Source organism: Diadema antillarum, unplaced genomic scaffold (genome assembly GCF_040938485.1).
Source record: "Diadema antillarum isolate AM-2024a unplaced genomic scaffold, OU_Dant_1.0 seq00000085_RagTag, whole genome shotgun sequence".
Taxonomy (NCBI): Eukaryota; Metazoa; Echinodermata; class Echinoidea; order Diadematoida; family Diadematidae; genus Diadema; species Diadema antillarum.
In genome coordinates, this window is record NW_027271177.1 from 1273040 (window position 1) to 1288096 (window position 15057).

The 15057-nt window shown below is 39.3% G+C and overlaps 1 protein-coding gene across 1 annotated transcript in view; it reads right to left on the reverse strand.

Moving 5' to 3' along the window:
- Window positions 1–14153: 14153 nt before the first annotated feature.
- Window positions 14154–15057, reverse strand: part of LOC139726468 (epithelial sodium channel subunit gamma-like) — a 36070-nt gene continuing 35166 nt past the window's right edge. The window contains exons 10-11 of the mRNA XM_071637424.1: window positions 14591–14666; window positions 14154–14291 (exon numbers count right to left, since the gene is read on the reverse strand). Coding sequence (XP_071493525.1) covers window positions 14154–14291; window positions 14591–14666 — 214 coding nt within the window. The remainder of the gene's footprint in view (window positions 14292–14590; window positions 14667–15057) is intronic.

Sequence of the window (15057 nt, forward strand, 5' to 3'; positions counted from 1 at the left end):
GTATTCAGGCTTTCGGTAACAAAATCATCATAAAGGGTGGGTCGTGTGTTGGTTAGCCCGCTAACAGGGTCAGAGTCTAAACTGGTGTTCCTAAACAATTCAAATAAATCATCATTCGATACGGAATTAAAAGGAGCATTAAGAAAATTAGCCATAGTTAAAGATACAAGACGAGATTACAAAAGTCTGCGATATCAGCAAGACTAGGATATCGTAGATAAGTAAATGGTACAAGAAAATGACCAGTCGCCAGAAAGAGGCAAAACACTGGAGTAATCTATAAGCATAAACGACGTCAAAATCACGATAAGCAGAAGATCGCTGCGGAGAAGAAGAAAGTGAGACGAGAAAAAGCAGAATAAGGTAAGTGAGAATGTACAGAGGCATTAACAGAGAGTGACATAGAACACACACAACACAATAACAAGAACAAATCAAGTGTCTCTGTGGGCTTCCGGGGCAAAAATACACAGAAGCAAATGGCGGAAGCAAATGGCAGAAGAGTAACATAATACATAATCATGACGTTTACTCTAATGACGAGTTTGTAGAAGATATCAAATTATATATACACCTTTTGGTATACTTTTGTTCGACAATATAGGAAGAAGAAAGTCAAAAGGAACGGAACCAGTGTAAAAAATAGTTCAGACAGAGTCTGTACCGCTGTTGTATGGACATCAAATAATGCATGGCTATTGAAGGAAACTCATTCAACCATTAATATACATGATCAGGGAGATGTGACTATTAACGAACAAAATGACAAGGTAGCGCTACAAGGGCGCCAAAATAACATCTGACTAATAATAAGTATGTCGACTTGGCGAGCTGTGCGGCCATCAGGCATGTCAGGCGAGTACAATAGTCGGACAAAACAAGTACATTTAAATGTAAGCAGGTGCTCGTAATGCTATAGAGATATCATAACAGCATAGAATGTGGACAAACAACAGTTCAAATGCATGAGCATAGATTAGCATTACCAAGTTGAGATTGGATAATATGTCAGGTCGGTGAACCTATTCTGCACCTCCCTGGTTATAGGGTGGTTACTGCATAATGAATTATCATTGCAATGCCTTGTGGCAAGTCACAGTCATTTTCTTTTTTATGTTATTGTTGAACTTGGAAATAAACTTTACACTCAAATAACATAATAGTTCACAGAACGCAAGAGTGTTGTCTACAATGTTTTTTTCTTCTTCTTAATAAACTTAAAAGGATGCGATAAGTTGGCCAATACCATTTTTTACTTGAAAAAATAGGAAAAAACAACAAAATTCTAATGGATTTAGCAGAGTCCTCGCCGCTCTGATGATAAATAATGGGTGATGCGTATTTTACATTTCCTATCATATCAACACATGGCCGGTATCAGACCATGTGATGAAATAGCGCCACGAGTGGCTCCAAAATGAAAACAACAACAGATTATAATGAATAGTGCCAGATAGCTTAGACACATCTTCTAAGTGTTGTTGACCATCCACTAACAACGTGATAAATTGCATAATATAATTGCACTAAAAAAGGCGACAAAATAACAGCTGACTACTAAATACCGGTCGTCTCAGTGGACTGAGCAACCAATTCAGACATTTCAGGCGAGTAGCCGGCATGGCCGGTTAGACCAGTATATGCGTTAATATGTGAGCAGGTGCTCGCAATGCGACAGAGAATCATAGCAGCATAAAAATTTGGGCAAACAGCAGTTCAAATGCATGAAGCGCAGATAAGCAGTAAATGAAAAGATTGGATAATGTGCCAGGTCGGTGAACCAAGCCTGTTAAATGGTTACTGCTCATGTAAGCTCAAACAGATTTTCTAAGTGTTGTTAACCCTCCACAAACAATGTGACATATTGTATTAAAAGGGCGCCAAAAATAACAGCTGATTACTAAATACCGGTCGTCTGAGCTGAGCGACCAATTCAGGCATGTCAGGCAAGTAGCCGGCCAAAACCAGTATACATTTACATGACGAAGCAGGTGCTCCTGATTCGAACAGAAGATCATAACAGCATAAAATGTAGACAATAGCATTTCAAGGTGCATGAAGCATAAATAAAGAGTGAATGTTGAGATTGGATAGTATGATAGGTCGGTGAACCCATCCATTAGGGTGGTTACTGCTAATGAACCATCAGTGGAATACCTTATATACAAATCATAGGGTTTTTTTTTCCAGAAATTAAACTTAGAAATAAACTTTAAACACTGACAATGACAGTCATTGTGGTTCAGAGAACGCAAGAGTGTTGTCTTAAACATATCTTTTTACGGCATTAACGGCAAGCGGCACGTCGGCCAATACATGTACCATCTTTTCTTTAATAACTTTGAAATTCAAAAAGAAAGTTTTTGAATAACTTCAGCAGAGTCTTTGCAGCTCTGGCAAATTGATGATGAATAAAGCGTATAAAACGTTATCAACCATATAGCAGTGCATGACCAGTTACAAACTACTTAGTATGTGACAATATTGCGCCACAAGCGGCTCCGAAGAGAAAACAACACAGACTAACTGTCAACTCAGTAGGCAGAGCAGCCAATTTAAATTACAAAATCAGTTAGTACCATGTATCTGGCACTTATATATACAGTGAAATCCAATATTTGGGCACGTGGTCATATCACAGAAAAGAAAGTAATAATACACAATTTTATATCCTTTTTAAATGACTTTAAAGAAAAATTAACAGAACCCGTGCCGCTATTGCATATAGCGGCGGATAACATCTTTAATTGCGTTTAAAGCATTTTCCAACGTTAATGTATTTGACCAACCACGAATCGTGTGACAAAAGTAAGTGGTGTCAAAATGGCAACGACTATAGACCTTTGTATGTCAGCTCAGTGAGCTGAGCGGCCAATTCGTTACCAGGGTATTAGGAATACAACAGGTGCAAACCAGTACATTTATATACGAGCATGCAGAGACAGAAAAGAAAAAAAAAAACATATACCGTATCGTAAAAACTTGAGCTTTTAAACGTCAGTTCGAAAGCATAAAAAAGAAGAGGAAAAAAAAAAGCAAGCAATAAGAAGGGGGAGCAACATTTCAGTAGTTTCATTTTAAAAAAAGAAAAAAAAACTTTCCAATCATTAGTGTACATGCATATAGGCATAAAACAAGTTCATGAGACTAAATCTCGCTGCAAGTGGCGCCAAAATGATAATGATAGATTGTATGTCAACTCGGCGAGCTGAGCAGCCATCTTAGGTCACAGACTGCATAGGGGAGTTTATAGTCGGTCAAAACCGGTATGTGGGCAGGTGTATGCTCATTTGCGAAAGAAATATTTGTAACTTTATCAGAACGTGAACAAACAGCATGCTTAATGCACAGTTTAGCATATACGTCAAGACTGTAATATTGAATAATAGGTCAGGATGGCTGGTAGCCTGAGCCGAAAGCACTATTATTTGAAATATCCGGTTTGCAAATAAAAAAAATAAAAAAAATGTAGGTTAACTCAATTTCGGGTAGATATATATAATTTTTTTTTTTTGGGGGGGGGGAGGGGGAGGAGATTCTTTATGTAATTATGAAGCACACAATAATTACAAAGAATATGTGACCTGCATGTATTTATACATGTTTTGTCACAGTTCAGTGCAGTATGAACGTTATAATTTGCCACACATCAGAAAAAGAAACAAATATGGCAGTGCCACCTAAAAAATGAAAGTTTGTTGACTGAAGTGGAAGCGTAGGAGCGTATGAAAGGTATGCGGATATGCATAATATGCAAAACAAAGACGTAGATCACACAACATCCCATTGGTATGATGCTACTACAATGACCACACTCAGCATTGAAAAAATAAGGAAAGGCTCGTAGCTATTAGCGGAGTGATGTGGTCCATACGGAAATAATATTGATGGTGTTGACAGAAAAGTATTTCTGCAAATAAAATCAGGAGAAAATCGAAGGGTTGTATAGGGATATGGACTGAGGAGTGAATTGACAGCAAATCATTGAGTGTAGGACTTTGCCATGTTTTAGGGCAATAACAACGCTGTAGAAATGTAGATTTATATGACCCCTGTAATAAGCTGCAGATTGAATGATCTGATAAAGGGAAAGTCGTTTAAAAATATAACCGACTGATATGCGGCACTCTTTTTTTTTTTTTTTTTTTTTTTAGTTGGCCGGAGTATGTATCAGTAAAGTCTATGAGCAGAAAGGCAAAATGATACTACGCTTCATGGAAATGTTTTTTTGTTTTGTTTTGTTGTTGTTTTCTTTTTTTTTTGGCCAATGTATACATCGATACAGTCAATGAGCAAAAATGGCAAAATGATACTCAGCTTTATATCAGAACACTTAATGACTGTTCTATATCAATATATATTTATTAAAGTAATATCATTTATGAACTTAATGATAATTTACTGTGCAATTAACCCTTGTCATGCACAGTTTCGGAGAAACGAGGGATTCGATTTTTTTTTTTTGTCAGAAAAGAAAAAAAAATAAAAATGGTAGTTGTAAGTAAGCATACATACTTGTAGAGAACAATTCATCAATCTCTACAATTACATCTAATTGTTTGCTGTTAATGCCAGGAACTTTTTTTTTGTCCCTTGATAATCAAATTCAAAATTGTTATAATCTACAGATTCAATTCATGATACAAGACAACAGAGTTGTATCTATAAGCATAGTAAAAGAAGACGAGAGATTGACAATAGATGCAAAAGTGCTAACCTGTTCTTTTCCCTTGCAATTTTTAAATGCATTTTCTTTTTACTTTCCTGACTCACTGTAGGTCGACCAAGGATCTGGACGTCCCTCGTCTTGCTTTTTCCTAGTTTGCAGGATGACCTTGGTTTTGTTAATGATGATTCTGGTGGAGACTTTCTGCTGCTGTCGAAGTTTGTACGCGATGGCTGCGAGCCTTCCTCTTTCTCGCTTCATACTTGGGGGTAGATCAGAACGGATCGTGATCCGTTCGTTGGAGACTTTGGTGGCGCCAGGTGCAGCAGCTCTGGGTGCGGCAGCTCTCGGCGGGTCCTCGCGCTGTACCGGCCTCTCGAAAGCTCGGAGGACTCTATCGCGGTCCACCATACGGCTGAATCGGACAATGATGGGGTCCGGGGGGTTGTTCGCTCGGTCACTCTGGTTTTCCCTGGGATTCCTCGCACGAGGCACTCGGTGAGCGTTGGTAAGAGGTATTTTCTCCGCCTGGTCCCGGGAAACCCCAAGGAGGTTTGCGAGGACAGTGTAGACATTTTCGTTGCTTTGTGGGGTGACGCCGTATATGAGTAGATTTAGTTTCCGGTTGTGAATCTCGTAGAGCAGCATTTTCTCTTCCATATCATATCGTACTTTGTCTATTTCTTTTCTCAGGTTGGGCAACTTACTATCTTCAACTTCGGCGATCCTGTCCGAGGTGTCAGCTACGCTGTGCTCCATTTCTGCAATGTTCTTTTTGACTTCGGCTAGGTCTCTCTTAAAGGAAACCACTTCCGAAAGGACAGTGTCCATTTTTGTTGTGATAGTTTCTTTCAGATCAGTCATCATGGACATAAGCTCCCGTATGGACGGTTCGCTCTGGTCCTGCGCAGAGCCGCTAGGAATGCTGGGTTCCTTGGGCCGCACGGAGGGATCTGGCGATTCATCACGAGAAGACGCCCCAGTCGCACTTCCTTCAGTTTCGATTTCATTTGGCTTTGTTTTTGAACGTGATTTATTTCCAGTTTGTTTTCGAAGATTGAAGTCTCTTTTATCCTTGTCACGTTCAGATAACATTCTCGGTAGAGATGTGAAAAAGTAAGGTGTATATGATTTCCGGGGAAGTAAAAGTCGAGAGCACGCCAGAACTACGTCCGTTCACTCCGCCATTCTAGTCTATAACGATCGCCCCGTCTCTTTACAGCCATGCTAACCTGGAAACATTAAACTGCACATTACTTGAATATGAGACCATTCTGAAGCAAATAATTTTCCCCCAACAATAGATATATAACATACTCTCAAATGAATCCCACAAGGATTGGAACAATCATCCCCCAGCATTCCCACTGATTCCCAGTGATCAGCTACTAGCCATCCCCTTTAAAACAACTGCTACATCAGGAGCAGTGTTATCTTTAGACCATTCTGAAGCAAATAATTTTCACCCAATAATATATCTATAATGTACTCTTGAATTAATCCCATAAGGATTGCAACAATCATCCCCCAGCATTCCCACTCATTCCCACTGATCAGCTACTAGCCATCCCCTTTAAAGCAACTGCTACATCAGGAGCAGTGTTATCTTAAGCTTTCGTTAAGTCTCGCCAAAGCTCATTGTTTTACAGCCTCTAGACCATTATACCCTTAAGCCCTAGACAGTTAGAGAATAGGTATAATTTATAAATGTTTATTTACAAATTCACTTGCGATCTGCTTCTTGCTTATTAAACAGCCACTCCCAGACAGTTTTATGTTCGGTATCAACAAAAAAAGAAGACAGGAGAGAAGGAGATTGCTATCTTCGCTTATTATATGTTGCCAACATTTACTGTGTGCATATTAGAATATTTATCATCAAAAGAAATATCAGAATGCTTCTAATTTCCATTCAACCCTAATGCATAAAATGGCTTTGTGTTTAATAACCATAGTCACGTGTAACTCACATGTGTGTGTGTGTGTGTGTGTGTGTGTGTGTGTGTTTGTGTATGCATGTTTATGTGTTTGAGTTAGTCTTGTCAGCAGGCCAAATCATACATTCCTATTTCCCTTCCTGTTTGTTCAGCGTTGTTGTTCCCACCGTGAAGTTCTTGTGTTAACTCTTACTTTGCTCAATATTTCAGATTTGGCCGAGGGAGACTTTCAACCTGGTCGTTTAATCGGACAAATGCTATTTCTATGTTATCTGTCTGTTTACAAGAAACAGCCAGAGGGAACGGAAAATTAAGAAGTTTTGCATGTCAGTAACAAAATGAAACTGATACAGTCCATTTCAATAACAAATGAGATAGATAAAATAGTTATCACGATCAAAGGTATTTGATATCTGATTTCATTTATAAACGAAAACAAAGGCATCAGATTGCAGGTTCATATAATGTGATTAATTCGATTTATTGATTTGAATTCATTTCCACTTTGTGTTCACAAACACAAACATAATTGTGTTGCAATGATTATACAATAACATTTTGTCTTTAATAATCACTAGATAAACAATCATAAATAATTGAAACACATACTCTAATGACATAGGCCTACATACATTCGTAACAGAAGTAGTAGCCATAAGAACCAAAGTGGGGGAGCCTAAATAAAAAAAAAACAAGGCTTGTATTATATTAATTAGGTATTAATTTGGTAGGATGCAGTATACGTGAGCATCTTCAACACTAAAAAAAAAAAAAAAACGTGTTGAAAAGTACAGTATTGACGGTAACAGTAATGACGGTACAGTAATGATCGCAGTTTAAACAATTCATATTTCATGGGCCGCCATATCCTGTTAATGCAAATAAGTGTAAAATGTCTTTTTCAGTCTGTACCATATAAAATCAAACAGACATCACTGAATTTCGCCTACCCAACAGGTTGACCATCACCATAGCAAAACATTGTATCACAGCGACCGGTTAGATGCCAGTCAGAGATTGGATAATCCTGGTCACGTAATAGCAAGCCTTTTGTAATGTTCTCTGTGGGTTAGAACATTCATGTGTTACCAATCAACAATAAACACCACACAAGGATATTTTTAGAGTTCATTTTATTTTGTCACGGTGCCGGGCTCAGCCGGAGGCTGTTTTTCAGCCAGTCCGTGAAGAGTAATTATAGATTTTCGATGTTTACTACAAAAAAATTATTCTTATAAACTCAGAAAAGTCGCCAGAAACAGTGGTCTCCGATAGGGTGTTGCCATCATTATCACCCCCAGCACCGCCAAGAACAATGGTATGAAAAATAATAATGTCCGTAATAGGAGCGACATTGGAGGCAAATCGCTATGTCCAAGAAAGAATACAGAAGATAGACATCGTGCGGAAAATGCAAGCGGAACATCTAGTCCTGATTGTATTTGTAAACGTGGATGACCAGGGCCGGCGGAGCGTTTTCAAAAGCGTGGGGACGCACTTCCGGGTTTCATGAAAAAAAAAAAGAGAAAAAAGAAAGGGTCTTCAGTGGAAATATTTAGTGCCACTTACGTACTTCCGGGTTAAAAAAAAGTATGGGGGCCCAAAGTGATGACACCTTACGTATTCCTTTTTATGCCCCCACGGCCCCCACGGTTCCACCGGCCATGATGACAACGGCTCTCGTTGCTTTCCATTATATCTGGGATAACTTGCGAAAGAGCGTCCACTTTGCTTCACGCCTGCGACGACAGAGGGCGCTGTAGGAGTATGATTACTGCATCAGCAATCGCCAACAGGCTGTGACGTCCACGGCAGAGAGAGATTATAGGCCTACATCTTACAACTTACTATACCAAAGCCTGGAAACATGCATAACATACAGTGTGCTATTTACTCTTTCCATCAATTTTATAGCAGGAAACCTGTCCGTCCTAAGTGGTTAACATCTGCATATCAAGAGGAAACACTTGATCAACAAACTAACGCCACTTCACAGACATGTCTGCTTACACAATTCAAGGTTAACAGGCCTAATTTCAACCAAATGCTTCCAGGAGCTATGGAGTCACAAAACCCACCCCGGTCTCTTCTTTTTTAATCAGAGTGTAAAAATTTTCCCTTACATCAAAAGTGCAAAGTTTTCATAATTGGTTAACAAGATTGTCATCCAGCAATTGTGACATTATTCAGTCTACTACCACGTCTGAATCTACCATAATGCGTGTATTATGTTACTGACAGCTCAACAACCTACAGAACTTTTTTTTTTCTGAGTAAACATCCGTTTTAAACATGATTATAAAAGTCAAGTAACACAAAAGAGACGGTATAAAACACGCAGTTAACATACCAAAGCCTGGAAACATGCATAACATACAGTGTGCTATCTACTCTTTCCATCAATCTTAAAGCAGGAAACCTGTCCGTCCTAAGTGGTTAACATCTGCATATCAAGAGGAAACACTTAATCAACAAACTAACGCCACTTCATAGACATGTCTGCTTACACAATTCAAGGTTAACAGGCCTAATTTCAACCAAATGCTTCCAGGAGCTATGGAGTCACAAAACCCACCCCGGTCTCTTCTGTTTTAATCAGAGTGTAAAAATTTTCCCTTACATCAAAAGTGCAAAGTTTTCATAATTGGTTAACAAGATTGTCATCCAGCAATTGTGAGATTATTCAGTCTACTACCATGTCTAAATCTACCATAATGCGTGTATTATGTTACTGACAGCTCAACCACATACATAACTTTTTTTTTCTGAGTAAACATCTGTTTTAAACATGATTATAAAAGACAAGTAACACAAAAGAGACGGTATAAAACACGAAGTTAACATTTCATTCAAATTCTGTCAAATCTACAAAAGACACTATAGTCCGACGCTTTTCCTAACAAACTTTAGGCATATTCATTTGTATGTTCTTTATTATACAACTTGGTTTCTTGCATTCTTTAGCTTCGAAGACATATTTGAAGTAACCTAATTCGGTACGCCGACAAAGAGAGAATTCAAATGATAAACATAATTTGCTTATGAATGTAAGACCTGATTTCAGCATTCTCCCACTACCATGAAACAGAGGTTGTAGTGGCTAATCTTACTTAGAAATAATATTCATAAAATTTCACATGCACAAACATAATATGGGAGACAATATATTTCGAAAAGTCGATTTCCCATGATTAATATTAATTCGCACAGATCTACTGAAAGAACACTTTGAATGCGCGTGACACGGTCAACTTCTTAAAGTATGGTGAACGAGACATTAGAATCAAGAAAATCATATTAAAGAAGGTGTCAAAGCAGAGGGAAATGTCTCCTAGAACAGATTTTTAATGTGACTTAGTAAAAGATATTCGCGCCACTGAGAAATCGTTAGTTAAAACTGACTGATTTGCTCCACCGATATTCGCTCCGGAACAGCCGTCTTTTCCGAGCCTTAAATTGTGACGTCACGAAATGAACAAAACCCTTTACGAGTGCAGCGCGCGCGCGAGACATCGAGACCGCCATTCATAAAGCACGTATTTCTTGGTGAGCGGATGCAATATCTTGCTTGTCTTTTAATAGTCGTATCTGGTTTGTCGGCTGAGACATTTAAACGTCCAATTTTTACCTTATATTGTACTGAGAGACTTTGAGTTTGACATCGAGGGTGAATTGAGTGATGACAGTGACAGTGACAATGACACTGATAGTGACAGTGGCAAAGTCGGGGTGGTTGAAAAAGCGAGGGAGAGGCAACGGAGCCCACTGTGTGGACGGAGTGTGCGTCCGGGTTGCTGTGTTTTGTTATGGTGCGCCAAAAGGAACCGTGTCTGGTTCTGTTACAATATCACTTCCCCGCTAATAATTTTGTTAAAAACAGCGGAGGCTTCATGTAATGATGTTGATGCCCATGATTTTTACATAAGAGCTACATTTTTTATTGATTTTGTACTGAATTCCTGATTTTCATATTCCTTTTATAGTACCGAACATTATGTGACCGTGCATCGCAAAACGAACAAAAAGTCGCACACACTGATTTTATGTGAGGACTGAAAATAGGTGAAATGGGTCAACCTAGCCGATCTTGACTTTTTCATATTTTCTGAAAGAGCAAGTCTTCTTCTACACTATACTAAAAGTTGGGATCATAAAATGGGCAGGAAAGTGTGTTTTTTAGCATTTTATCTCGAACATTTTTTGGTAGAATAGTGTGATAAGGTGTGTCTTTAGAGTCCACTTTTCATTTCTTAAAAAAACCTTGTACACACTCTTCACTTTCAACTCTAATGAAGCAGTTACACTGGCTCCCCATCAAAGAGCGTATCGATTTCAAACTAGCCCTTCTTGTCTATAAATGCATGATGAATACCGCTCCTCAATACCTATCCAACCTACTAACCACCCCTACTGCCACCAGATATCAACGTCGGTCACAAAATGATAGGACAGTCCTACAAATCCCACAAGCAAAAACCAAAGCTTTCGAACGTACATTTTCATATGCTGGATCTGTTGTCTGGAACACTCTACCAAAACAACTCCGTCTATGTGATTCAGAGGAAATGTTTAGAAGGAAACTCAAGACTGAACTATTTCAATTGTAACTACTAAGTATGTTCCTATGCTTTGTGAATGTTGTTTGTTGATGTATGTACAGCGCTTTGATCAGGTCCTGTAAAAGCGCTCAATAAGAAATAGTTATTATTATTATTATTATTATTATTAATAACTTTTGAAAGGATGCCGCTACTGCTTTGAAAGTTGACATTGATAATGGACAGACTGTGTTAATAAGGCATGCTCAATTTCAGTTTAATCTGATAATTCCTTCATTGTTGTTACTCCAGCGGTTTACATTCTATTTTTGTCCCATTCATCGCCCAGCCAGCACGGCTTGGTGAAGATTAAGTGCTTGAATAGACACTGTAGTTCAGAGCCTCTTTTCTCAGTTCACACTTTTCCTGAGTGTGTGCTTTCTTTCCAATATTTAGATAGGTTAGGAGAGTCCATTTGATTTGAGTTATACATCATTTTAAAGCTTAAAGTCTGCTCTTTCAGAATATGCTCTTAACTAAAACTTCATGTCTGGCGACTTTCTGTTTGTTTTGTGATGCAGGGTCATATTTACTTTGGTTCACCATAGCAATAAGCCAGACCGTGTTCGGCATAAAGGGCTGCGCTTGTATTGTCCAACTGATGCTAAGTTTGACTTTCTTGATATGGGCCTAGCTAGCGCATAGCTAGCGGCATGACACACGTTGCGACGCGTTATGTCATCCTAATACGCACTAGGCTAGTACTGTACTAGCAACGTTAGAGATTCCACTAGGGCCTCACGCTCCTAAAAAAAAAAAAAAAAAAAAAAAAAAAAAAAAAAAGTCTAACGGTTACTTCTACTAGGCCTAGTAGCTAGCTGCCCCTAGAAGGCTAGAATGCACCATGGATGAAATTGTGATCATGATTTCTGTGTGAGGAGATTTGCCAGCAGCAGGCACACAACGACGATGTTCTAACAGCAAACGAAAACAAGAGAAAACCAAAAAGACGATTTAGCATACCATCACTTTACCGGCAAATACAACCTACGAGGGAACTGGTGAGTAGGCCTACTGTTTCGTATGCTTGATTAAATTACTCGAAATTGCTAACCTCACTTTTCAAGCAGGCCTACAACTTTTTGCGGCATTGTCCTTCCTTCTAACATGTAAGCATTCTAATGTTACTTCGTTTCTATAACGGATAGGGCCGAGGCGCCTACAATTCATTGTATTTAGCATTTACCGTACTCTGCCTGTACAGGCCTACTACTAGAACTGCCTACTGCTGGTAGTGTTTCTGCCAACAATACTGCTGCTAACCCACCATGTTCCTAAGCTAAACGCCGACGTCTAACATATTTTATTCAATGTGGAGCTCAAGCTATTGCTAGGGCTCCGAGTACTAGTACATGTAGTCATAGGCGCCGGAAGTGGGGGGGCAGGGGGGGCGGCCGCCCCCCCCCCCAAAAAAAAAATAAAATAAAAATAAAAATAAAAATAAATGAATAAACAAAGAAAATAAAATGAATATGTATATATATGAATAAAAGGGAAAAATATGGCTACAAACGGCAGCTTTTGGACTGTAAAATGTCAAATTTTTCAAGCTCGCTCGCTTCGCTCGCTCGCATCCAGCAGTTGAGCCCGGTGCGCCTCCCCCTTAATTTCTAAAGCGAAAAACATAGCTACAACGGCAGTTGTTGGACTCTAGAATGTCAAAATTTTCAAGCTCGCTCGCTTCGCTCGCTCGCATTGAATCGTTATGCCATTCTCCAAATGTTGCTGCCAGTAATTGCCAGCAGTTGCGCCCGATGCCCCCCCCCCTTAATTTCCAAAGCGAAAGGTATAGTTACAAACGGGAGTTTTGGGACTGTAACATGTCAAAATTTTTCAAGCTCGCTCGCTTCGCTCGCTCGCATTGAATCGTTATGCCACTCTCCTAACGTTGCTGACAGTAATTGCCAGCAGTTGCGCCCGATGCCCCCCCCCTTAATTTCCAAAGCGAAAGGGATAGCTACAAGCGGGAGTTTTTTTTAACTGTAACATGTCAAAATTTTCAAGCTCGCTCGCTTTGCTCGCTCGCATTGAATCGTTATGCCATTCTCCTAATGTTGCTGCCAGTAATTGCCAGCAGTTGCGCCCGATGCGCCGCCCCATTAATTTCCAAAGTGAAAGATATAGCTACAAACCCCAGTTTTGGGACTGTAGAATGTCAAAATTTTCAAGCTTGCTCGCTTCGCTCGCTCGCATTCAATCGTTATGCCGTTCTCCTAATGTTGCTGCCAATAATTGCCAGCAGTTGCGCCCGATGCGCCCCCATTTATTTCCAAAGCGAAATATATAGCTATACAATTAAAACTCGTTTTGGAACTGTAGAATATCAAAATTTTCAAGCTCGCTCGCTTCGCTCGCTCGCATTTTATTGTTATGCCATTAACCTTATGTTGCTGACAGTATATAATTTGTCGATCGTTTCACACCGTCATTCCATAATCCATGTAAGGAAAACTTACAATGTTCCTCAATGACTGCGTTGTTGAATGTATCACATTCCGTAATGTATTGTAGTCCCATTATTGCTCACGCACACACGCACAAGCATACAGACCGTCAAAATTACTTTATGGTTCCCCCCATGTTTCGACCCACCGTACGCCACTTTATATATATATATATATATATATATATATATATATATATAATAGATGTGTGTGTGTGTGTGTGTGTGTGTGTGTATGTGTATATTGTGTAACATATGTATGGTCTAATCTTGAGCCCCCTCCAATGTTTGCCCCCCCAATCCAAAACTGCTTCCGGCGCGCCTGCATGTAGTAGTAGGGCTTGCTACTGTACTAGTAGTAGTACTAGTACTAGTAGTACCCAACAGTTTCTAACGCACAGCCAGCAACCGACAGTAATTTCTTTACCGGCGCTTTTCTCGTTCACCATACTTTAAGTAAAGGAATCAAACGGGATTTGTATTCCCGACGCAAGGTGCCGTTCTAACGTTTAATACTCAGTAGTCTTCTTGCGATATTCCGATCGGATGACGTGGAAAACGAGGACGAAAATTTCACCAATGGAGATGACTGACATGCCAACGTACAGACCCATCAAACCACCAATGTTGCCGAACAGACTTGCGACCTATAGAAACGGAAAAAAGAACAACAGTGAGAACGGAAAGAATAAACGGCAATAATGTCATTGTAGATGAAGGCAGCAGTTCAGCTCATGTGCCATTGTGATCGGTCATGAATACTCATCCTAGGATAGCCATACCACTCCTTGTCACATTTCGTTATATGCATGAATGCAACAGACGAATGAATGTTATCAAGAGATAAAATGGAGTTGACTCTCTCGCTGGTTATCTGTTTATTTAAAGGTTTGAAAACTATCATACGTGTGACGACAGCATATTATCAAAATGAATTGTAACATACCGTGTTTAATGGAGTCTCCACCACCCTCTCGAAGTTGAGTTCTTCATAGTAGATCTTCACACGCACAAGGTTTTTGCTGATTTGTGACAAAGAGAACATTTGGATCATTCAATAGAGTAATCCTCTTGGCCAAATAAGAGCGTGAACTGCTTTGTTTTTTTAGAATTATGAATGACTTTGTGTGTGTATGTGTGTGTGTGTGTGTGTGTGTGTGTGTGTGTGTGCTATGCAATAGTATTGTATTGGTGTTTGTTCAATCAAGGGTAGGTCTTCATTGAGTGACCGAGATTTGCTTACCAAATTAATTGGGATGCACCATGGCAGAGTTGCCATGCAATATCACCAATTTGGAAAATGTTTCATACTGTAAACCAATACAATTGATATAAAGTGATCTGTCAAGTGGAATAACAACAAACACACTAATTCATCTTTATAATGTGTGTGTTTCAAACATGGAAAATACT